The sequence below is a fragment of the Chiloscyllium plagiosum genome, unplaced genomic scaffold, assembly GCF_037043375.1.
Source record: "Chiloscyllium plagiosum isolate Xiang-an unplaced genomic scaffold, Cpla_swu_hap1 HiC_scaffold_25, whole genome shotgun sequence".
NCBI lineage: Eukaryota > Metazoa > Chordata > Chondrichthyes > Orectolobiformes > Hemiscylliidae > Chiloscyllium > Chiloscyllium plagiosum.
This window is the reverse complement of record NW_028270163.1, coordinates 24,624,251-24,647,533: the sequence shown is the minus strand read 5'-3', so window position 1 is coordinate 24,647,533 and position 23,283 is coordinate 24,624,251. Positions and strand designations below refer to the sequence as shown.

Sequence of the window (23,283 nt, the reverse complement as noted above, 5' to 3'; positions counted from 1 at the left end):
CAGTGAAGTGCCACAAGGATCAGGGCTGGGTCCTCTACTTTGTCATTTACATAAATGATTTGGATGCGAGCATAAGAGGTACAGTTAGTAAGTTTGCAGATGACACCAAAATTGGCGGTGTAGTGACAGCGAAGAGGGTTACCTCAGATTACTATGGGATCTTTACCAGATGGGCCAATGGGCTGAGAAGTGGCAGATAGAGTTTAATTCAGATAAATGAGGGGTGCTGCATTTTGGGAAAGCAAATCTTAGCAGGACGTATACACTTAATAGTAAGATCCTAGGGTGTGTTGCTGAACAAAGAGACCTTGGAGTGCAGGTTCATAGCTCCTTGAAAGCAGAGTCACAGGTAGATAGGATAAGTGAAGGCGGCGTTTGGTATGCTTTTCTTTGTTGGTCAGAGTACTGAGGACAGGAGTTGGGAGGTCATGTTGCAGCTATACAGGACATTGGTTAGACGAATAATGCGTGCATTTCTGGTCTCCTTCCTATCAGAAAGATGTTGTGAAACTTGAAAGGGTTCAGAAAAGATTTACAAGGATGCTGCCAGAGTTGGAGGATTTGAGCTTATAGGGAAAGGCTGAACAGGCTGGGGCTGTTTTCCCTGGAACATCAGAGGCTGAGGGGTGCCCTCGGAGGTTTACAAAATTATGAGGGACATAGATAGGATCAATAGACAAAGTATTTTCCCTGTGGTGGGGGAGTCCAGAACTAGAGGGCATAGGTTTGGGGTGAGGGGGGAAAGATATAAAAGAGACCAACGGGGGCAATGTTTTCACACACAGGGTGGTACGTGTATGGAATGAGCTGCCAGAGGAATTGGTGGAGGCTGGTACAATTGCAACATTTAAGAGGCATATGGGGATATGAATAGGAAGGGTTTGGAAGGATATGGGCAGGGTGCTGGCAGGTGGGACTAGATTGGGTTGGGCTATCTGGTTGGCATGGACGGGTTGGACCATAGGGTCTGTTTCCATGCTGTACATCTCTATGACTATGACATGTTCTTCTCTCACCCTTCTCTGCACTACAGAAAAAAAAAGATTTAAGAGAAATTCCTCATTTATGGCACCTTTCTGGGAAGTGTTCACTACACCGTCTAAAATGTGGGTACTCCATTGAATACAAGACTCCAGCTGATCTTGATCATTCAACCTTGCATAAAGTAATGCAGATTCTTTGTTTTAGTATATTCATGTCCATCTGTGAAGCTAAAGATATCACAGGGGTCTTGGCTCTTGATATGTTCCTATTGATGCAATTTCTTGTTTAGTTATTAATTATTCTAACTATTTTGTAATAACTGCTATATAAAAATGTATTTATTTTGGCTTCACCTTATTATATACTCTGGCCTTACCCATTAACTTAATACCACCTCTCACAACATGGATAGATAGTTTTTTGGCCATCTCCCTTCAAGTAAGCCAGTCGTACCTGAGGAATGGGTTAATTTTAACGTATTCAATGTACCCAATAATGAAATATTGTTGAAGCTCAGATAGCATAGAGGTGAACGAGAGAAACTGAGGGGGTAACAGTTTGTAATAGGCTAAATGGAGCAATGGACAAGTTATGTGGACATGGTAAACTCTACCAAATTGCAGAGTAACAGATAATGTCAAGAGTGAGGAAGTTAAAGTAATTATTATGAGCAGAAATGGAGAAACTGGAGAAATTCTCAAGCACATGGAAACACCTTAGACTACACAAATTGTGGGTGCATTGTCAGAAAATAAAGCCATTCCTCAAACAATGGAATGGTCCCAACATGATCCAAGTCAGCAAATGTGACATCACTAATTCAAGAAAAGATAAAGCAGAACAATAGCCCAGTTAGTCTGACAGTTGTTCACAAAGTGTAAAGCCTATTAAAGGGGGTCTTATCATACCCATTAAAGGATAGGACTAGTAAATAAAAAGGAACCAGTTGCAGTATAGCTGGATTTCCAAAAGGTAGTCAAGGTGCTACACAAAGGTCAATAGGCAACATTAGGTATGCCTCATAGAAATGGTTGGTTGACAGACAGGAAGCAAAACGTAGAAATTATGGGACATTTGTGCCACAAGAATCAGACCTGAGGACTCAACAATTTACAATCTTGAATAAAATTCAAATAAAGATCGAGGTCATGTAACCAAATATATGGCAAGTTTGCCCCATGACGACAAGCTGAGTTAATTCGTGCTACACTTTGCAATTACAATAAGGGGTCTCTGAAATATTCAAAAATCTGCAAGAATTTCTAGGATAAAGGCATAATGGCTCAGTAGTTAGTACTGCTGCCTCACAGCACCAGGGACCCAAGTTCAATCCCAGTCTCAGGCAACTGAGTGTGGAGTTTGCAAATTCCTCCCATGTCTGTATGGGTTTCCTCCCACAATCCAAAGATGTACAGGTTAAGTGAATTGGCTATGCTAAATTGCCCACAGTGTTCAGGCATGTATAGGTTAGGTGCAATAATAAAAGTGGTAAATACAGAATAATAGAGTAGGGGAATGGGTCTGGTTGGGTTACTCTTCAGAAGGACAACATTGACTTCTTGAGCCAAATGGCCTGTTTCCACACTGTAGGGAATCTTTGAAAGGGACAAAATGTTCACAGCTGAAATTAAAATACATCTCCTAACTCAAAAACTAGCATTAACACATTTAGAACCAGGAAAAAAAAATACATTTTGGCCTCAGGAAATCAAGGAATTGAGGAAGCAAGCAAGCAAAAACACCTGAAGCCCAAGGTAGACCTATATTTGTATTGAATGGCAGAATAGCTTTTCAGCCATAGGGTACTCCAGTTCTCGCCTGTGAGTAAAGGGAGATCAAAGACAATAGCATAAAGCTTTAAGCACAAATACTCTAGTGTACACCCCAAATCTGGTATCACATGAAGCCAATATGTAATCGGACATCCCATGAAACGCCACCCAAGTCCTATTAGCCAGACCCAGTCACTACCTATCGGGGGTTTGGTGATTATTTGCCAATCATAGACCTTCTCCAGTCCATGGAAGACTATCTCAGTCTGGGGCCCCACTCAATACTCCTGGATCCACATCACCCTCTAACTCTACTACTGTGTCAACAAGAAGGCTTTATGCACTGACCACCACACCACACCACACCACACCACACCACACCACACCACACTCCTACCCGTGTGGCCACGCAGCCCATTCTCCGCCCCTGCCCGAGGGTCCCCCTCACCTGGATACCGGCTAAACGGGAACTGACACCACCGACCATTGAGCTACTGCTGACGTTGCCACTCGCGATGCCGATCACGGGACCCGGATTTTAAACGCGCGCGCAACCGCGTGGGAGCCGCGCGTGCGCAGTTCTCGTCCCCGGAGCAGTGAGGTCATAACCCGGTGGTGGAGTCACGTGATGTGTTCCGGTCCCGGATTCGAAAATGTCAAAATCACTGCTATTCCACAATCAATACACACACACCCAACGTACAAAAATAGGTATAGATAAATATTCCTAAATGTGGGCACAGAAATATATGTAAACAATTAATTTGTACTTAGATATGCATGAGGATATAGCATCCGACAATGGGCCTCGCTTTGTTTTGCAAGTTAATGCTGTAGATCTTGTGCCAGCAGTGACCGTTAAACCGCTAGCATTCGCTGTCATTTCCCATATGAAACCGCAGCAATTTATGGAGTCTGCGCGAGCACTTCGTGTAGCAATCGATTACAGTGATTATGCAGTTCCCCACACTGCTGTATTGTTAAAATCTTTCTCCCTCAGTTCAGTTGACCGAAACGTCAACTCTGCTTTCTCTCCACAGATGCTGCCAGATCTCCAGCAATTTCTGTTTTTGTTTCGAAATACTATCAGTCTTCCTCATGATAACTTTCGTCCTTGAACTAGGCTTCTATCAATTCTTCTCACTATCAACAATCGTACCTTTCCTTTATTTACGACCTACCGTCTTCCTATATTCCATATGCGCAAACGTGTTCCTGGAATTTAGTCATGTGGTATTACCCACTGTTGGTAAATGTCACTGAAGGTTGGGTCTCCTCTGGGCCAGCAGTCCTTTATCAGTAATTGTGAGGGAAATTGAGAAGGTTTTCAATATCTCGATTGCACCTTTCTTCGAAAAAGAGGGGACGTCTAAATGTGTTGCACTTCCTCCGGAATGCACTGCAATGTACAGTAAGTCTAAATTATTGAGCTTAAGTCCTGAGTGTGGGTTTTAAAACCACAACCTTCTGACTCACATGTGAACCTGCTATCCACTGAACCAAGGTAAACACCCCGAATATCCACGCCAACCGTCCCTCTCGCTGAACATGTGTCTATACGAAAAGGTAGACAGCGGCAATGGTGACGCTAAGTATCCATAATGCATGGCGCAAAAGAAAGTACCGTATCAATTACTGATTCTGACCGCGCATGCTCAGATATCTTCTGAGATTTGCGCGCTGCTACAGCGAAAAGGAAAGTATTGTTTTGAGTATAGCAGGGATATCTGGAAAACCAGCGCGAGGAACGTACATTGGTGCCATGAATCTTTCCCCTGGTACGGCATTGCACAGGCCATTGCAAGCAACACTACTGTCTAATCATCCCTTTCAATAATTCCAGAGAATTGCTGATTATCAATAAAGAATCCTGAATGCAGACGTCCGTGACTCGAAGCCAGCTTCATCTTTCACTCAAATGTTGATGCGGAACACCAGTTGAGGGAAACCTTGAGGGGGGAAGCAGTCCACTGGTTAAAGTCATCACTAGCACTAAAGAGGCTAAAAACCGAAACAACTTCGATGGGTGTATGAATAGCAAGGGTTTAGAGGGATATGGGCCAAATGTTGGCAAACAGGATTAGATAAATCTAGGATGTCTGTTCGGCATGGACAAGCTGGACCGAAGGGTCTGTTTCCATGCTGCATATCTCTCTTACTCTTATAGCTGCAGATGATGGAAATCAGAAACAGAAAAGAATTTTGCTGGTAAAGCTAAACAGATCTGGCAGCATCTAAGGAGAAAAATCAAAGTTAACGTTTCAGGTGCACTGACATCTCAGAACACTACGAAAGAAGATATTTATGGTGTTTGCAGCCAACTTAGTTGCAGGTGTTCCTCAGAATGATGTCCTCAGCCCACCTACTTCCAATCATAAAGTTAGAAGTGTCAATGGTCTCTGATGATTGCACAATGTTCAATACCAAGCACAATTCCTCAGACCATTAAATTAGAACAAGATGTGGGAAACATTTCATCTTGTGCTAACAAGTGACTTCACACAACACAAAGCCAGACAATAAGCTTTTTCAACACTCGAGAATCTAATCATGATCTCTTGACATTCAATGGTATTCCCCATTATCGGCATGGTTGGTTCTCCATTGATGAAAAATAATCAGAACATGTGTAGTTTCTGAAACTTACCTGGCAGGGAAGATACCTTGATCTCGAAGGTGGATCCCCCAGGACTGGTCTGAGCTAACAAACTTCATAATCAGAAGATTTTCAGATCATCGCTGGATTGTGATTGCGAACAGAACTTGGAGGATCATTGGTTGAGCTGAGCTGCAATTCATGGATCTTTTTGCTGGCTCTGGCCTAATGCCAATTCAGTAACCAGACAACCAGAGCCATCACCTCTGCTAGTGTATGTGCCCATGACCAGGAGAGGCTGAACCAGCCATTATCTCTCAATGAGCTAACCAAGGCCATCGGGTCCTTAGAAAAGACTAAAACTCCCAGAAGTGAGGCTTACCAAGTTGTATTCAGCTCTGTGGGACTTGATTGGCCAGGACATGCTGGAGGTGTATGATAGTAAGCTTCTGGCAGGAAGCACGTGCCAATCCATGAGGAAAGGTATCATCACTCTCATTGCCACACGGAAGGGGAGAGGAAAGAAATTAGAAATTGGTGACCAGTTTCATTGTGGATTGCAGTCCACAAAATTCTGTCTAAGATCATCGCCAACTGGAGCAGGTCTTCTCTGGGATCGGTGATTAACCCCAACCAGGGCACGAAGTATAAGACTTACATACACAAGACTATATTTACATATATTTGAGGCATCGGGAGGGACGAATACCCAAAAGGACCCGCATTTAACTTTGACAGAAAAACCTGTCGTTCCCCACTGTGTCTTGGCAGTAGCTGCCCCAAACTTCAGCACATAGTCCTGGACCTTGGAATTTGTCAGTCTCCATCACTGGGTTAAGGTTAATTCCTTGCTCTGGAAGATGAAAAAGTTTTGGAAATACCAAAGAGCATCTTTCACTGCATTGGATGGGCAGGATGATCTCTGAAAACCTTGCACTCCTCAGGGACATACTCCCCTATGTTCATGGCTCGGGGTGTGGACACCTCCCTCATCAGCCTGCACCAGGAAAAAGCCTTTGACTGGACATTGCACATCCGCTTGTGGGATGTGCTCTCCAAAATGGGCTTTGGGGAGGAAATCTGCAATTTATCCAACTGCTCTACACCAACACTGTTAGTACAGTCACAATCAATGGGTGGAAAACATAAAGCTTCCAATCCGATCTGGAGTCAGACAGTACTGCCCATCCTCTCCTGCCTTGTTTGCGTGTTGTATAGAGCACTTTACTGAGTCCATCAGGAAGGATGAGAGCATGAGGAGGGTGTCTATTCCAGGCGGAGGCTTGCAGGTCAAAGCCTCCCTGTACATGGATGATGTCACCATTTTCTGCTTGGACCAGTTGTCAGTGCATGGACTCATGAGCATCTGCAATCAGTTTGAACTGGCCTCAGGAAGCCAAGGTAAATCAAGGCAAGTGCGAGGCCATGTTCTTTGGGAACTGGGCTGACCAATCCTTTATTCCCTTTGAGGTAAAGACATTTTATCTGAAGGTGCTGGATATATGGGTTTGGAGGGACTATGTTATACACAAAATCTTGGGGAGCAGCGCATCGCTAAGGTGAGGCAGAAACTGAGCTTTTGGCACAGGTCTGGCACATTTCCTGAACCTGCATTGTTGCAGTCACCCAAGCCATCTTCCACTTCAATTGAAAGTCTAAGATGGACAGTGACCACAGGATCACCATGAATAAAGCTCTGGATTCTACAATTCAATGAAAACTCTGGTTAAGAAAGGGAGGAAGGATATACATGATGCTACCCTCGTTCTGATGGCCACCCGTGTGTATGGCTGCATTAAGCTGTAGAGCCTTGGTACGCAAATACAAAGTGTCATAGCATATGGAGGGTCTACCTGTCTCTGATGTTGTGAAGGATAGGATTGGCCTTGTTGCCTTTGAACTGTCCAAGTATTTGGACCATTCTGAATCACCTGTCCTTCATGGAGACATTTGCAAAGAGAAACATCTTTGAGCATCAGACAGTGGACAGCACATAGCATCCTTGAGAATCTGTGAGAAAAGGAGGGTGCATCATGTCAGGTTGTTCCCTGAGCAAACTGTCAAAGTCATTTGGCAAAATTCCTCATCATCAAAACATTTCACCAAGCACCAAGACGTCATTTGGCAAGTGGTGAGAAGGGCATTACCGGTGAGATTCTTTTCGTACACCCAGATTCTATGCGCCCTTGCATGTTGCCCTCAAAGTGGCTGTGGCTAGGTAGAAACTGTTACAAATGTCCTTTTGGAATGTGCCTTTGCAAAGAAAGTCTAGAGAAAGATGCAGTGATTTTTAGTGTGGTTCATCCCAAGCAGCTCTGTGATGCAGCACTCTTTGCTCTCTGGTCTGTTCCCCAGGATGCACATCAAGACAAACACCAACTGTGCCTGGAAGACAATCAGGTGAAAAACACTCTATGGTATACCTGAAACTTGTTGGTCTTCCAGAGCAAAGAATTGACCTCAACCAAGTGTTGCAGACTGACAAATTCCAAGGGCCAGGACTACGTACCGAAGCTTGGGGTAGCTGCTGGCAAGGCACAGTGGGGAAAAACAGGTTTTCTGTCCAAGTTAAATGGGGGTCTGTTCAGTTATTGGAACTTCCTGAGCCCTCAAATATTGATAAATACAGTCTTGTACAACTAAAACATGCCTTTGATCTGTTTGCTGGATAGATTCAAATGCCAATGTTTTTGTTTCTTTTAACCCTACTACTCAGGACCAAACTGCTTTAGTGACTATGTATCAATACAAAGTTATTTTGATGACTCAAGTATATTTTAGAAATTTTGAAAAATGTTCATTCCAAGGTCCAAGACTATGCGCTGAGAGATGCACCAAAGCTTGGGGCAGGTGCTGACAAGGCGCATTGGGGAAGACTACCATCTAGGGTTTTTCTCAAGTCAAATTGATGTCTGTTCAATTATTGGACCTTTCTGGTGCCTCAAATGCATGAAAATATAGTCCTGCGTAAGTAAGAAGTGCCTTAGGTTTGTTTGTTCTATGTATGAATAGACCGTACCCCTCCACATTCTATACTCCCTAACTTCAAACTAATGTAATCTTTGTTTGACAGCAGCTATCTCAGTGGCTGTCAGAACATTTATATTTCAGAGCAGGGCAGTTGATGCCTATGTAAAGGGCTGTGGCTTTTCACTTTAGTTGGCTCCATATCTCTGAAGAAGACCTGATTAGTATCGCCTTTCACAAATGTGGAACTCAATCCTTTCATCGAACAAAGGGCAGGAGTTGCAGTCTGAGAGAGATCATCACTCATTGGAAAAATCCAGCCCTCAGTTTCTAATACTGAAATTTGATGAAAGGCTACAGATCTGAATTGTTAATGCTGTTCCTTTTCTGACAGATACTGCCACACCTGCAAGGTATTTCTAGTATTTTCTGTTTTTACTTCAGATTTTTAGCATCCATTTAGATTTATTTCAGTTCCTGAATCTGGTTTTGCTACATCTTATGACTACTTTCCTTGTCAGCAGTTCTCTAGTCTTCCACTTACTATTTTAGAACATCCTTTGGACACAAGCCAGCTCATCAGCTTTAATTTGAATTATTTTATTCTGTCCCATCAGCTTTCTGACTTTATCACTAATCTCAGCCTATGATACTATATCTTTTGTATTCTAATTTCAGCTCAACCTCACAAAGTTTATTAATGTCTGCTCTACACTTCTGTCCCAGCAGTTTTTCTTTACATTTTATTTTCTGTGTTGATCACAGAATGATAAAAGTTTTCCAATTCAGCAGTTTAATTTTCTTTTCCTTCTGGAGCCTTTTAAAATATTCTGATATTTCTAAACAAAAAGATATGATATTGAAGCTTTTCACCTTGCACTCATCAGGACAGATTAAGAATACCAAATTTCAGAGGAAGCAACAACTTATGTTGCATGTGATAAAGTTGCTGATTGTTATGGCTCACAGTACGCATATTTATATACATTTAAGTGCATACATCATCAAGCATGTGACCTAAGGCTATAAAGACCTCATACTCCAACTTAATTTGGATAATTTAAAGCATGAAACTTTGATAATCATGCTCCTAAATTAATGTGATTACGGGGCAACTTTTTCACATAGAGGGTGGTACGTGTATGGAATGAGCTGCTAGAGGAAGTGGTGGAGGCTGGTACTATTGCAACATTTAAAAGGCATTTGGATGAATAGGAAGGGTTTGAAGGGATATGGGTCAGGTGCTGGCAGGTTGGAGTAGATTGGGTTGGGATATCTGGTCAGCATGGACAGGTTGGACCAAAGGGTCTGTTTCCATGCTGTACATCTCTAGGACTCTGAGTATTGAGCCCAGGTACACGTCACTGAGGAATGTAGTGTTTTCAAACGATAGTTGTAATAACGGTCTGATTAATTCTTGAAAATGACAATACCAACATCCAGTTTATTTTATTATGGGAGATAATAGAAGGATTGCCACATCAGGTAAATCGCCTGCTGGAGGTACCCACATTGAGTAGCTGAGAAGTTGGCTCTGATAAGTTGAGAAATCGCCATAGAATTTACCAGGGAACTACTGTCCAACATGCTTTTGCTTAATTCAAAAAGGCTTAATGCCCGGGCATGTGCCTTATTCTTGCAGAGGACAGCTCCCTGCATGTGAATGCATGTAAAACAGTTGCTGGTGGAAAAGATTAATTGGGGTCAGTTTTGCATTCCAGGACTACCTGGAATAGTAAGCAGTTCTATAAAACATAAAGGAGGGTAGTCTGAGGCACTGACCAAATTATTTAGGAAATAATAATCTTTATTTTCAACAATTACAGTCACTACCTTGGTCAGTTGACTGACATACCATTGAAGATCATCACAAGCATCAGTAACCATACTGTTAATTATATAAGGCATTTATACAAGTCCAAAATTAAGGTGCAGTTGACCAAACTCAATCCTTGTTCATCAAGGTTTTAATGTTCAAATATGGTAGCAAACTGCTCGACAAACTGAAGTATTCTGCAACAATAACATGTTCCCTTTTAAAATAGAGGATGAATGTGCTTTCAGCTGATTAAAAAAAAGAGAGAACTTTGGGAAATGCAGTGGGCTGAACAGAACTCTTCCTCCTCTCTCAATTTGCCATGCACAAATTCATTCCTAAAACTGCCAGCTGTACTGGAATATATCAGGTTAGAAGTCCATTGAGCTGTGGGCCAGGTAGTCCTTCCGCCCAATGTTGCTGACCTGCTTTGTCTGCATGGCCTCCAGTTTCGGACAGTCTGTGATACGATGACCCAAACCACCACAGAAGGTACAGCCCCTTTCACCTGCACAAATAATCAGGATTCCACACAAATTAGCAAATGTTTTTCCATCAGATTTCTCTGGAGCTCATGCAGCATAGGTTTAAATACTACCTACACCACAAAATCCTTCACAGAAACATCCGCCTCACAGGCAGTACTCGCCATTAGCAGCATGACTAAATCTAAAAGTCACAATCAATCATCAGGCTCTTATTGAGTAATTATATCAATGAGAAACACAGACACTTATCCAACAGCCTTAAGCTGCCTCAAGCCACAAGGAAAGGTTGGGCAGGTTGGGAAGAGGTGTGGAGAATGATGCAAGTAGTGGGAAAGCACAGTGGTGGATAAAACAGTTGAGAGATGGTGGTAGTGGAAAGCATGAGGGGCTGGTATATCTGGTTGGAATAGAGTTATCAAGAGCGAGAGAAAGGTTTGGCACCAAAGATAATGTTGGTCAGAAGGGTGTCATTTGTTTGGGAGGGATTCATTAGCAAATCTCATGTAAAGCAGCTTCCTTCACAATTTGTTCCTTGCTCCAGAGTATGGAACCCAAAATATTCAGTGGGCATGTTTGAACAAACAAGAGAAAAATATATAGTTGAAATACAATCAATTCTTTGGGGTACTTCATCAGTTATTCCCAGACAATTAGATCAGGAAAGGGTCTCAAATTAAACATTAGAAGGCAATTAGATCTGTAAATTTCCTTTCTCAGGCAGATCACCAGACCAACTCTACAGGCAGGATGTATTGTTTCAAATTATACCAGAACTATGAAGCATGACATTACAATTCTTGGTTTTAGCTGAGGGTGCAAAAGAACTTTTGAGCAGCAGCCAAGGTGTTTTCTGCAAAGGGAACAGAGGAAAACAAAGAAACAAGCAGTTTTCATTACTGGTTTCATTAACTCATTAGCAGAGACCAGCCAGTGTGTAGAACCTGTACAGATACAAGGAAAAAAATTAATTTTGAAAAATTCAGATCTTCTAAGTGTGAAATGAAGCTGTCAGACTTCACCTGGAAATAAGCTGCTCTCAACACAGCCCAATTGTACACCATACAAAGTCCAGTATCTCTTGGAATCTTACTTTGCATAGAATAACTGCTATGTTTCTGTACACTTGAACAGATGTGATGTGTGGCAAGACATCATATTCAGCTTTTCCAAGTTGGACATCTGAAAGGTTAAGCTGCTTACCATTTATAGCCAACATACCTCCAATATCCAGCATAGTCTCATCTCCTGTTTGAAGGACTTGAAGAACAGGTGGGACTTTCTGCTTAGCTTCCAGCAACAGAGCCTTCAAGTCCATCAAAACCGACTCATCTGTAAAACATACGCAAATGAGCCTTACAAACACAAAAATGCACATTACACAGTAAAAACATATATCTCAAGTCATTTTTTTACCTTCAGGCTATTTAATATGTATACAAGTTTGCCTAATGCAACAAATCTGACAACAACCAAGCAGAGTTACTGTACAAACTACCCACAGGTGTTTAAATATTTATATACCCTTGGCCAGTCAGCTCCACAAAAACTGGCTAACATCAAGCAATACTCGTTTTTCATGAGAATAATCTTTCCATCAATCGAGATACAAAAGAGTACAGGCTGAAAGTGTGTGCTGGCATTGCAACCAAAACTGATTCTGTCCATGCTATGTGTTCACATACATGCAATGTGTAATGTGAGACAGAATGTCAGAGTAGAAGCCCTTGCCCTCGTGAGTCCTTGGTCATTGCATCTCCTCCTTACCAGCCAGACCGAGAGCAGTGACTTAGCCAAGAATGGAAAATGCACCAAGGGCTGTGATTATATGAATGAAAGCATTCAAATAAAATAAATTCAAACCTTCACTAGAAATGAATTAAATCTGTTCAATAGTTTCTGAGTGTTGCATTCACTCATTTCCTATTTGCTGGTGAGCACAATATGTTTTATTACCCATAATTAATCCAAAAGGGATCAGTCAGCTCAGTTGGCTGGATGGCTGGTTTATAATGCAGAATAACATCAACAGCATTGGCTCAATTTTCACACCAGTTGAAAGATGAATAAAGAAAAACTTACCACATGCTTTGTTGATGAATGTTGTGGCTATCCCTGTTTTGCCTGATCGTCCAGTACGTCCAATCCTGTGAACTGAATATAATGGATGGTGTTCAGAATTAAGGGATTTTCAGAAACAAAGTGACTCAGACATTGGAAAACACTTCATCAATACAAAGACCAGCAAGTGGGAAAGTGTACTGAGTGATGGAGTTTATTTGAATTTGACTTGTCACATTCTGGCATCTAAAACATTATATGTTGAATGTATGTTCATGTACCCAAGGTTGGCTTCAGTGAAATCCCCAGGGAGCTGTGCATTAAGCTCCACTTATACCATTAAGCATAGTGATCTCCTGATCCCTAGTTTACCACAGGTTGCAGTCATGATGAAAATGCCACATGGTATAGACCAGAGGGCCTCCTCCAGCTCCTAGGATGTAATTAAACAGCAGACAAAACATAGGTGCAATTGACTAAACTGATACTCGACAGAGAGGGACCCAATAACTGATATGTTCACAGATGCACCTTTCGAATAAGGTACTTTTCTTACCATAATTCTCAATCTCTTCAGGCATATCATAGTTAATAACATGTTGAATATTTGGAAAGTCCAAGCCTTTTGAGGCTACATCAGTTGCCACGAGAACATCTTTCTTCCCCTCCCGGAATGCCTCAATGGCTTTTGTCCGTTCTTCCTGGTCTAGGAACAAATCATATTAGGTTGTTCAATCAGTTGCTATAAAGCTGTAGTATTAGGCTGAGTTTATGCTCATTATCAATCTTCCCTGGCACATTTTATCATACACAAGCGTGACATAATTCAATATCAGCAATTTTTTTTTTATTTGCTCAAGATATGTCGGCTAAGTCAGCATTTATTGTCCATTTTTAATTGTTGAGTCAATCATATTACATGGGTCTGGAGTCACATACAGGTTAGTCAAGGTAAGAAAGACAGATTTCTTTCCCTAAAAGGACATTAGTGAATCAGATTGTTTTTTTCCAACAATTGACAATGATTTCATGGTCATCGTTACACCGTTAATTTCTTTACTGAATTAAAATTCCACCATTTGCCACAACAAGATTTGAACCGGGTTCCCAAGAATTAGCTGATTTTTCTGGCTCCCTGAAAATAAATCAAACCCTGAGATCTATTTGATGAAGAATGGAAGAATGGAAGACTTTCAAACTTAGCAACAAAATGTGTATAGGGAAGGATAATAAATGTTGTCCAACTAGTAACACCTACATTCCATGAATATTTCTTTAAAAATCCCAAGAAGCCTCACAGACATGTTATCAAACAATATTGGACACAGAGCCATGCATTAAAACACATGACAAAGTGCAAGGTCAAAGTGATAGGTTTTTATGTAATGTCTTAAAGGAAGAGAACTTGACAGATAAAGGAAGAGAACAGAATAGAGAAAGAAAGAGCATAGGAAGGGAACTTCACAGCTTAGGGCCTTGGTAGTTGAAGATACAGCCATCAATGGTGGAACAATTAAAATTAGGGTTGCTCAAGTAGCCAGAATTAGAGCAGCACCACTATCTCTGAAGGCTACAGAGCTGGAGAAGATTACCAAGCCTGAGGGCGAGATGATGGAAATATTCGAAACAAGGTAAAAATTGCTCAAAAACAAAAATTGTTGACTTTGTATCTCCTTTTAGCAATATTTAAGGATAAAAGTATTACATTTGTGCTGTTTAATAGGAGGCCAAGCTAAGGAAGAGAGCACAGGAGTGATGGTGAATGAGAATTAGTGCAAATTATGATATGGGTGGAATGACTTTGTTTACCCAACTTTCTGAAGGGTTGAAGAGGAGACAACAACCAACGAACCACAGCACTAACCAAATCCAAAGCTAAAGCAGGTGTGAATGAGGGTTTCAGTGTAGATGAGTTGAAGTAGGGGTGGAGATAGGCAATATTAAAAGTGGAAGTTGATAATAAGGATTTATTAAATAGAGGGTAAAAATTCAGGGTCAATTAGAATGCAAAGGGTATAAACAGGAAGTTTCAGTCTCAGACCTTGCCAGAGAGAAGGAAAAAGCAGGGTTTTCTGGTGGAAACCAAAAAAACCTTCAGTCTTCATGCAGTTTCAGACCAAGCTAAATTCTGATAATATACCCAAATACGCACTATTTTGCGCATGATCTGTGATATGTATTTAAATAAATTTCCCATGCAGGTACATTCTCTTCAGAAACCCTAGATGTGGAAATGGAAATTCCAATAAGCTTCCTCTGAAATTATGGTGGGCTATGGAAAAAACACAAGGAAATACCCAAACATCTTTCACATACAGCTGTTCATCATACAACTGCACAATATTTAAAACATAGCCTTTCATTTTTTGCAGTCTAACTATAAAATATAATACACAGTCTTCTATAACATAACCATAGATGAGTATGGCAGAACACAAAGTGATGTTAAAATATTTTGCGGCAAGGAATCATATAAATATAGCACATTTTATAATCTATAGTAAGAATATTAACGTCGTTTGTATACATGTTTTCATATTTCCTGGTGACTCAAGACACTGTAAAGTCCCTCATCCCTCCACTTGCCCCATCTGCTAAGATTCAGGCTTCACTGACCTCGAGCTTGACCCTCCAGCTTCATGCCCTGATACCTGCCGAATTTGATTCGGATTCCACTCCTCTACCACAGGGTCACCCAGATCCTGCAGGTCCACCAAGTGGCTCTAAGCACAGCATGCCCTTAAGTGGGAAGAGTGATGGCTTTCCAAAGTATGGTCTCACAATTACCACTGGTAGTAATTTTCCAGACTTTACAAGACACTCTCCTCCCAGCTTTGGTCACATTGCAAGCAACAATCAGAAAAAAATTAAAATGGCAGAATTTCTTTATCTAAAAGTTGGACTTTCACCACATGGTGGAAATTTCTCATCCTAGGATAAAAGACAGTCATTATTTTCACTTTTTCTCTACAAAAAAGTGTTTTAGAGTCAAAAAATATCTTTTGTTTGCATAGTTACAGTCTGAATTCCATTTTTTGGAAGTATAGGCTGACCCAACTCATTCTTCTTCTCACCACTCCCAAAGGAGATGCCTAGTGGAGTGCAGACATGAGGATAGACAGTCAAGTGTTTGATCTTACCTTTCCCCCCATGTATAGCAACAGCCTCCACCCCCTTCAAGAGCAGGTATTCATGAATCGCATCCACATCAGCTTTCTTCTCTGCAAATATCAATACCTAAAATGTACATCAATGCTGGCCATTAGACACCAATCTTCTCAAGTCTCTGTTTTCTTCATTTGGGCACAATTTCTCAGGAATTCACAACTTAAATAAAAAATACATACTTCCTGGACAAGTTTCTGCAGTGGAGAATGGAAAGCAGAAACAGAAGCTTTTTTGCATTCTCAGAGAAAGCTCGGACTGCTAGTTTGGGTACACGAACACCTTATTACTTAAAACCTGATCATTCTACTTTCACAAACATACACACATACACATAGAGTTATAAAGTTATACACCCATGGAAACACACCCTTCAGTTCAACTTGTTCGCAGTGACCAGATATCATAAAATGACCTATTCACATTTTCCAGGAGTTGGCCCACATCCCTCTAAACCCTTACTATTCATAGATTCACCCAGATTTTGTTTTATACGTTGTAACTATACCAGCCTCCACCACTTCCTCCAACAACTCATTCCATACACCCTCTGCACGAAAAGGTTGCTCGTTAGGTCCCTTTTATATCTTTCCCCTCTCACCCTAAATCTATGCCCTCTAGTTTTGGACTTCCCCACCTCAGAGAGAAGACTTGGATATTCACCCTATCCATGACTTTTGTGATTTTATAAACTTTTCTAATGTCACCCCTTAGCCTCCAATGTTCCAAGGAAAATATTTTCAGTCTCTCTCAATAGTTCAATCCAAACAACATCCTTGTAAATCTTTTCTGAACCCTTTCAAGTTTCCCAACACCGTTCCTATAACAGGGAGACCAGAAGTGGCATGCACTGTTCTAAAAGTGGCCTCACCAACGTCCGACACAACGGCAACATGACATCCCAACTCCTATACTCAATGTTCTGACCAACGAAGGCAAGCAAAACGAACGCTTTCTTCACTACCCTGTCTACTTGTGACTCCACTTTCAAGGCATTATGCAACAGCATCCCTAGGTCTCTTGGTTTGGCAACAATCGCCAGGGCCCTACCATTAACTGTATAAGTCCTGCCCTGATTTTTCTTATCAAAATGCAATACCTCACATTTATCCGTGTTAAACTTCATCTGCCACTCCTCAGCCCATTTGATCAAGGTCCCAATATATTCTGAGATAACTTTCTTCACTGTCTACTGCATCACTAATTTTAGTGTCATCTGCCAACTTACTAATCACACCTTTTTTACACATGCACAAAATACTTTACAAATACAATATACAGAGCTAAGTATACATAAATAAGCAAAAAAGAAAGTCATTTTTCTGCAAGGTGCACTGTAAAACTTGCTTACCCTCATTTCACAGAATCTTTCAAATCACAATTTATATATCTCAGAAGGACAAGGGCAGCCGATTTGTGAGAACTCACTAACCTCCAAGATTCCTCCCCTCTCACTCCCAAGTCATACACCGTACACATTAAGCTCTCAATATGTCCTGACATCTTCAAAGATAATACATGTGAATCCACATATCCTAACAGTCATCAAAACTTCCTGGGGAGATATAGCAGTATAACTTATGGATAGGCTGGAGTTCTCTCAACTCTTCAATAAAACACTCACTCCCAGGACAGGTACAATACTCAACTGAAGACCATCGGTCAGCAACGTATTCTTCCTATGCCTGAGAGGTGACAGATGCATCCCACAGTGGATACAATAGAGAGTATTTGTGTATTGTGCCATAATGCTCATCAATTACTGAGTGGAATGGTTCATGACACAAAAGGGTTAAATCACCAAACTGGATTAGAGTGAAATGGTGAAGTCATTTACCGGAGGTGGAGTTTTCTGCAGACACTCCAGCAAGTACACCATCTTAGCCTCTTCCTTCACATATTCAACCTCCTAAAGATAAGAGGACATTAGCTTGTCATTCATGTTGACCAACACTCAACAGATATACACTGAAGGAAGAAATAACATCACAGTGGCTTAAAGTTTTTAGTACAAACAGGCCACTATCCAACTCCCTTGTAATCTTCAAGCCTCAACATCAATTTGTTAATTAGAATTTTTTTATTCATTCACAGGATGAAGACATCACTGGCTAGGACAGCATTATTAGCAATCCGTAATTGCCTAGTGGGCAGTTGAGAATCAAGCACATTACTTTGGGTGTGGAGTCACATGCAGGACAGACCAGACAAGGATAGCAGCCTCCTTCCATCAAGGACAATAGTGAACCAGATGGGTTTTCCCAATAATCGACAATGGATTCATGGTCATTATTTACAGTTTAATTCCAGATTTCTTTCACTGAATTCAAATTCAACCATCTGCCATGGTGAGATTTGAACTTGAGTTCTGAGAACATCACCTCAGTCTCTGGATTAACAGTCTAGTGATAATACCACTAGACCGTTGCCTTCCATTTTGTACCAGTATGTGCTGTGTAGAATATTTCAGAATCACAGGTTATGTAAAGAACTGAGTAAATCTTACACACCACTCCTTAAATTCTCTCAAAAATTTTAGTGTGAATGCAAAAAATCACAGTGTCATCTTAAAGAATATACAGTTCTGAAAGAGATGCTTAGCACCTCAGGGACGAATGGACTGGTGACAGAGCCATATTATGAAAGTCATGACAGAGGGTGCCAATGTTGGACTGGGTTGGACAAGATCAAAAATCACATGACACCAGGTTATAGTCCAACAGGTTTATTTGAAAATACAAGCTTTCAGAGCCTCGCTCCTTCCTCAGGTGCTAATGAGAGAGACCTTACGCCTAAAATGCATTGTCTGACCTGAGATATCACTTCTCTTATACTGACAAAATCTTAAGTTATCTCAGGGCAGTGACTTGAAAGAAATTCTGGGATTTGCATATCAATCAAAACCTGCATCTCCATTCTAACAATTAAAGATTTAACATCTGTCTTAGTTGAGTGCATTCTTTTTCTTATAAGTTCTTTGTGTAAGGTCTCCCTCTGGTACTAGCACCTGAAAAAGAAGCAAGGCTCCAAAAGCTTGTGTTTTCAAATAAACCTGTGAATACTGCAAAAAGACAGACAACCTATATTTGGGACACAGCCAGAAAAAGGCATGATCTTACAAAGAATGGCCTCAAGTCAGCAGGCAAGGACATGATCTGGATATTTGTAAACATGTGTCTGTTAATTTATTGGCCAAAATAATAATTTGGCAACAAGTACCAAGAAGGACAGAAAGAAGCAAACAAGAATAAAAATAATAGGACTGGAGAGTAGCACCGACGAAAGACAGGATGGAAGATGTAAGAGAAGTGTACAAGACCAGATTGTGGAGGGTGCCGGATAATTGAGGTCATGGGACAGGGAGAGGAATGAAAAGTAGAGAACAGAATGAAAGAAAAAGGCATGTAAAATTATCACCTAATCTGGCTTGAAGAAATTGTTGAGACCTAATGGAATGTGGGAACGGGTGATGAACATATTAATTCAGGATTGATTTGGCACAAATTGGCTATATGAGGAGCTAGTAGTCACTGAGGTGAGCTTTATGGAGTGTGGTTAAGTAAAATAAAGCGCTCATTACAAGTGTGGGCTTGAACTTGATTTGCATACGCATATCTTTTTCCGTATAACAGAGAAAAGAGTCAATGAATGACTTCCAAAATAAAGTCATTATTATTTGGTAAATATATTTCTTATTCATGAAGGTTCATGAAGGATAGGTCATAACCTAGTGGTACTATTACTAGATTATTAATCCAGAGGCCCAGGTAATTTTCTGGGCACCTGGATTCAAATCCCACCATGAAAGATTCAATAATAATGTGGAAGTAACAGTCTAGTGATGACCATGAAACCATTACTGATTGTCAGGGAAAACCCACCTGGTTCATTATTGTCCTTTATCGGGAAGGAAATCCGCCTTCTTACCTGACTGAGAGTGACTCCAGACCCACAACTACGTGGTTGACTTTTAATCCCCTCGGGGCAATTAGAAATGGGCATGCTGGTTCAATGACATCCATGAATGAATTTCCTAAAAGTGATGTTGACTGTGGAATAAATGTTGGCTTGGACTCCTGTGTTCTTTGAAATTATGCCACTTGAGAGAAGAGGAGACCCTTGGTTTAAAATCTAGACTTTATGCTTAAGGCTCTAGATTGGAGCTGATCCCATGAGTTTTGACTCAAACGGGATGAATTAAAGGTCTCAAATTGACACCCACTCAACTAAGCCAGAATTAAAACTGAAATAATACAACTTCTCTATTTAGCAGAGGGAAAATAACAGGAGAATTTTCTGGAATAATACACAATGAGCTGAAAACTCTTAACAGATGATGCAGCATCTGTCAAGACAAGTTAATTTTTCATGTCAAGGACCTTGCATCACATTTACCTGAAAGATTAATTGTTTCTTGCTCCACAGATGCTATGAGACATGCTGATCATTTCCAGAATGTTCAATTTTTACCTCAGAAGTTGAGAGGAATGAGAACATCAAGTTCCTCAGAGCATCGACAACCAACCTGTTTTGGTCTTCCCACACAAATGTGATGGTCAAGGCGGCACAACAATATCTCTTCTTCCTCAAGCAACTCAGGAAATTGAGCATGTCCATAAGGACCCTCACCAATAATCACAGATGCATCATAGACAGCATAATATCTGGTATGACACCTGCTCTGCCTTGGACCATAAGAAAGTTGTGTGCACAGCCCTGACCATCACGAAAACTAACCTTCCATCCATAGAGTCCATTTACACTTTTCACTGCCGCAAATAGGCTGCCAACATCAAAGACACCTCCCACCCAAAATGCTCTCCCACATCCTCTTCTGTCAGGCAGAAGGTATAGAAGCTTGAACATGTGCACCAACAGGTTCAAGAACAGCTTCTTTCCTGCTATTATTAAACTGATGAATGAACTTTCTAATTTCAAATAATGTTGATCTTGTTCATGTTGGTCTTGCTTCGCACACCTCCTCCGCAGTGTAACCTGTCTGCCTCACACTGTCCAAGCACCCTGTGCTATGCATGTCTTTGCTTACCGAATGGATCTGCCAGTACTGCTTGCAAATAAAGCTTTTCATTGTACCTAGGTATATGTGACAATAAACCAAATCAAATGATTTCTAGCATCCACAGTATTCTGTTTTTTGGAATATAGGAAATCGTCTTCTGACAATTTGATGTGGGGGGGCTACTTTAAACATCTGTCAAATCTAAACTTTTCAGTTGAAGCTCAGAGTAAAGCAATTGTCTGTCCTCTGAAAAGGATTCCCTTGAATCCCTTAGTTTATACAAGCTCACAGATTAGCATAATTTCTCCACCTCACCTGGATTACATCAAGACTGGCAGCGCCTGCTCGACCAACGTTGATGGTGATGGGCTTCACAAGGGCACTCTTGGCAAAGTTCTGAATCTTTTTTGGCATGGTAGCACTGAAAAGCAGAGTTTGGCGCTGACCCTTTGTGAAGGCATAAACAGAGATCATGACAATTCATAAAAAGCTTTAAAACTCGACAGAGCACTCCAATAGACAAATAACAAAATCAAAGCTTTTTACTTCTTTCCTCCTACCCAATAGAAATCACCATCTCTTTTCAGGGGTTAGCTTTATTACATTACATTACATTACATTACAGCGTGGAAACAGGCCCTTCGGCCCAACAAGTCCACACCGACCCGCCGAAGCGCAACCCACCCATACCCCTACATTAACCCCTTACCTAATACTACGGGCAATTTAGCATGGCCAATTCATCTTACCTGCACGTCTTTGGACTGTGGGAGGAAACCGGAGTACCCGGAGGAAACCCACGCAGACACGGGGAGAACGTGCAAACTCCACACAGTCAGTCGCCTGAGGCGGGAATTGAACCCGGGTCTCTGGAGCTGTGAGGCAACAGTGCTAACCACTGTGCCACCGTGCTGTCCAACAGCAACTGGTACATATCCACTATTGTTATGGCCTTATGACCCATTTAGGAAGGCTGAAAGATATTTTTTATACGAATTTTTCCGCTCCCATGATGAAAGTAAACAATCCTGGATGAGATCACTAAACTCACCTGCATAAACATAGCATTCAGGGAAACACAGGGCTCAGGATGTGGAGCAATACTTTAACTAATGGTGTGTATGGGGACACAACTTGCACCAAGACAAGATAACCAAGTCAAGGTAATAGCCAGCCTCAAAGGTCCAGGGAAATAACCAAGCTGCCACTCTCGATAACTAGCAATTCCCACCAGACAGCGTTTCACCTGGTAAGGGTCTAATTCTGTCACGGTTCCCTTCTCCCTTGTTGAATATTCTGCCATCATCAACTATCTGACCTCAGGTGCCAGTTGCCCATATGACTGTAAATGGCATCAGTCAGTATAGAGGGAAAGATTGGGAAAGCAAACAGAGGGAATGATGATGGAGTTAAAACAGGTACTGTATGTCTCGACATACTTTACTAACACCATCAAGTTTCCATGTGGATTTTCAGGAGTGTGCATGTCTCTGGCGGTGGAGTGGTGTTCTTAGTAGGAATGGTATGTACAATCCAATGGACCCATCTTTATTTTATTCTAACATTTGCATGTTTTCCCCCATTTGCTTCATTAAGCCAGTCTCAGTTTAGTACCACAGTAAACCTTTCATCAGTTTATCACATAACCATAACACACACAACATTACTGGGAAAAATGACTATAGTCAACTGTCACCTTAAAGTAGGAGAAGATTGTGCGAATGTCCTCCTCGAAACCCATGTCAATCATTCTGTCTGCTTCATCCAATGCCAAGTACCGACAGATATCCAAACCTACCATCTTTTTCTGCAGAAGATCCATCAGACGACCAGGAGTGGCAACCATCATGTGCACACCTCTGCAGAATGACAAGTGACAGGCTATAAAACATCATATCATTTGATAACAGTACTGAGACATTTACTCCCCAGGACAAAATCCAAGTCAACTTCTTGCAACCCATGGTGCAAGAGGTGTTGTCCATTAGTAGCCATTGAGCTAGCACTCAAAACAGCTAATATCTCCTCACCTACAGTATTTCAACATTGTTCAGCCTGACTGACTGCAACTGATGACTGTTCAGCTTCTCAGCTCAACCAACATTTAGGAAACTGTTTTGATCAAAACAATTGGATAACTTATGTGAACTTAAGTTTCCTACAAAAGTTTCCTACATTTTGAGTGAACAAAAGTAGCCTACTAATTAGAACTATGGCAAGGTATAGCCCAGGAGGCCATTCAGCACATTATGTCTGTGTTAGCTCTTTGCAAGAGCAATTGCTGACTGCTTCAAGTATTTGTCAAACCTATCCCTAACTGCCCCTAATTCCATGCTCCATGATAAATCATTCCACCCAAAAAGATCTCTTCAAACCTCTCTTCTCACTCCAGGGATATAACTTTGAACTGACAATTC

At 41.2% G+C, this 23,283-nt stretch overlaps 2 protein-coding genes across 4 annotated transcripts in view; both read right to left on the bottom strand.

Moving 5' to 3' along the window:
• The window catches only part of slc38a12 (solute carrier family 38 member 12), a 218,135-nt gene extending 214,041 nt beyond the window's left edge, over nt 1-4,094 (bottom strand). Inside the window, exon 1 of one of the 3 annotated variants that reach the window (XM_088000518.1) lies at nt 3,938-4,094. The gene's annotated coding sequence lies outside the window, so the exon portion shown is untranslated. Of the gene's footprint in view, nt 1-3,204; nt 3,316-3,526; nt 3,663-3,937 lie in introns of those variants that run through there. The other 2 variants (XM_088000519.1, XM_043714560.2) reach the window with 2 other exon arrangements.
• Nucleotides 4,095-10,105: 6,011 nt separating this feature from the next.
• Nucleotides 10,106-23,283, bottom strand: part of ddx41 (DEAD (Asp-Glu-Ala-Asp) box polypeptide 41) — a 45,144-nt gene continuing 31,966 nt past the window's right edge. The window contains exons 10-17 of the mRNA XM_043714545.2: nt 22,563-22,725; nt 21,182-21,313; nt 17,684-17,755; nt 15,822-15,918; nt 13,238-13,387; nt 12,703-12,774; nt 11,842-11,952; nt 10,106-10,643 (exon numbers count right to left, since the gene is read on the bottom strand). Coding sequence (XP_043570480.1) covers nt 10,507-10,643; nt 11,842-11,952; nt 12,703-12,774; nt 13,238-13,387; nt 15,822-15,918; nt 17,684-17,755; nt 21,182-21,313; nt 22,563-22,725 — 934 coding nt within the window. The 3' untranslated portion in view covers nt 10,106-10,506. The remainder of the gene's footprint in view (nt 10,644-11,841; nt 11,953-12,702; nt 12,775-13,237; nt 13,388-15,821; nt 15,919-17,683; nt 17,756-21,181; nt 21,314-22,562; nt 22,726-23,283) is intronic.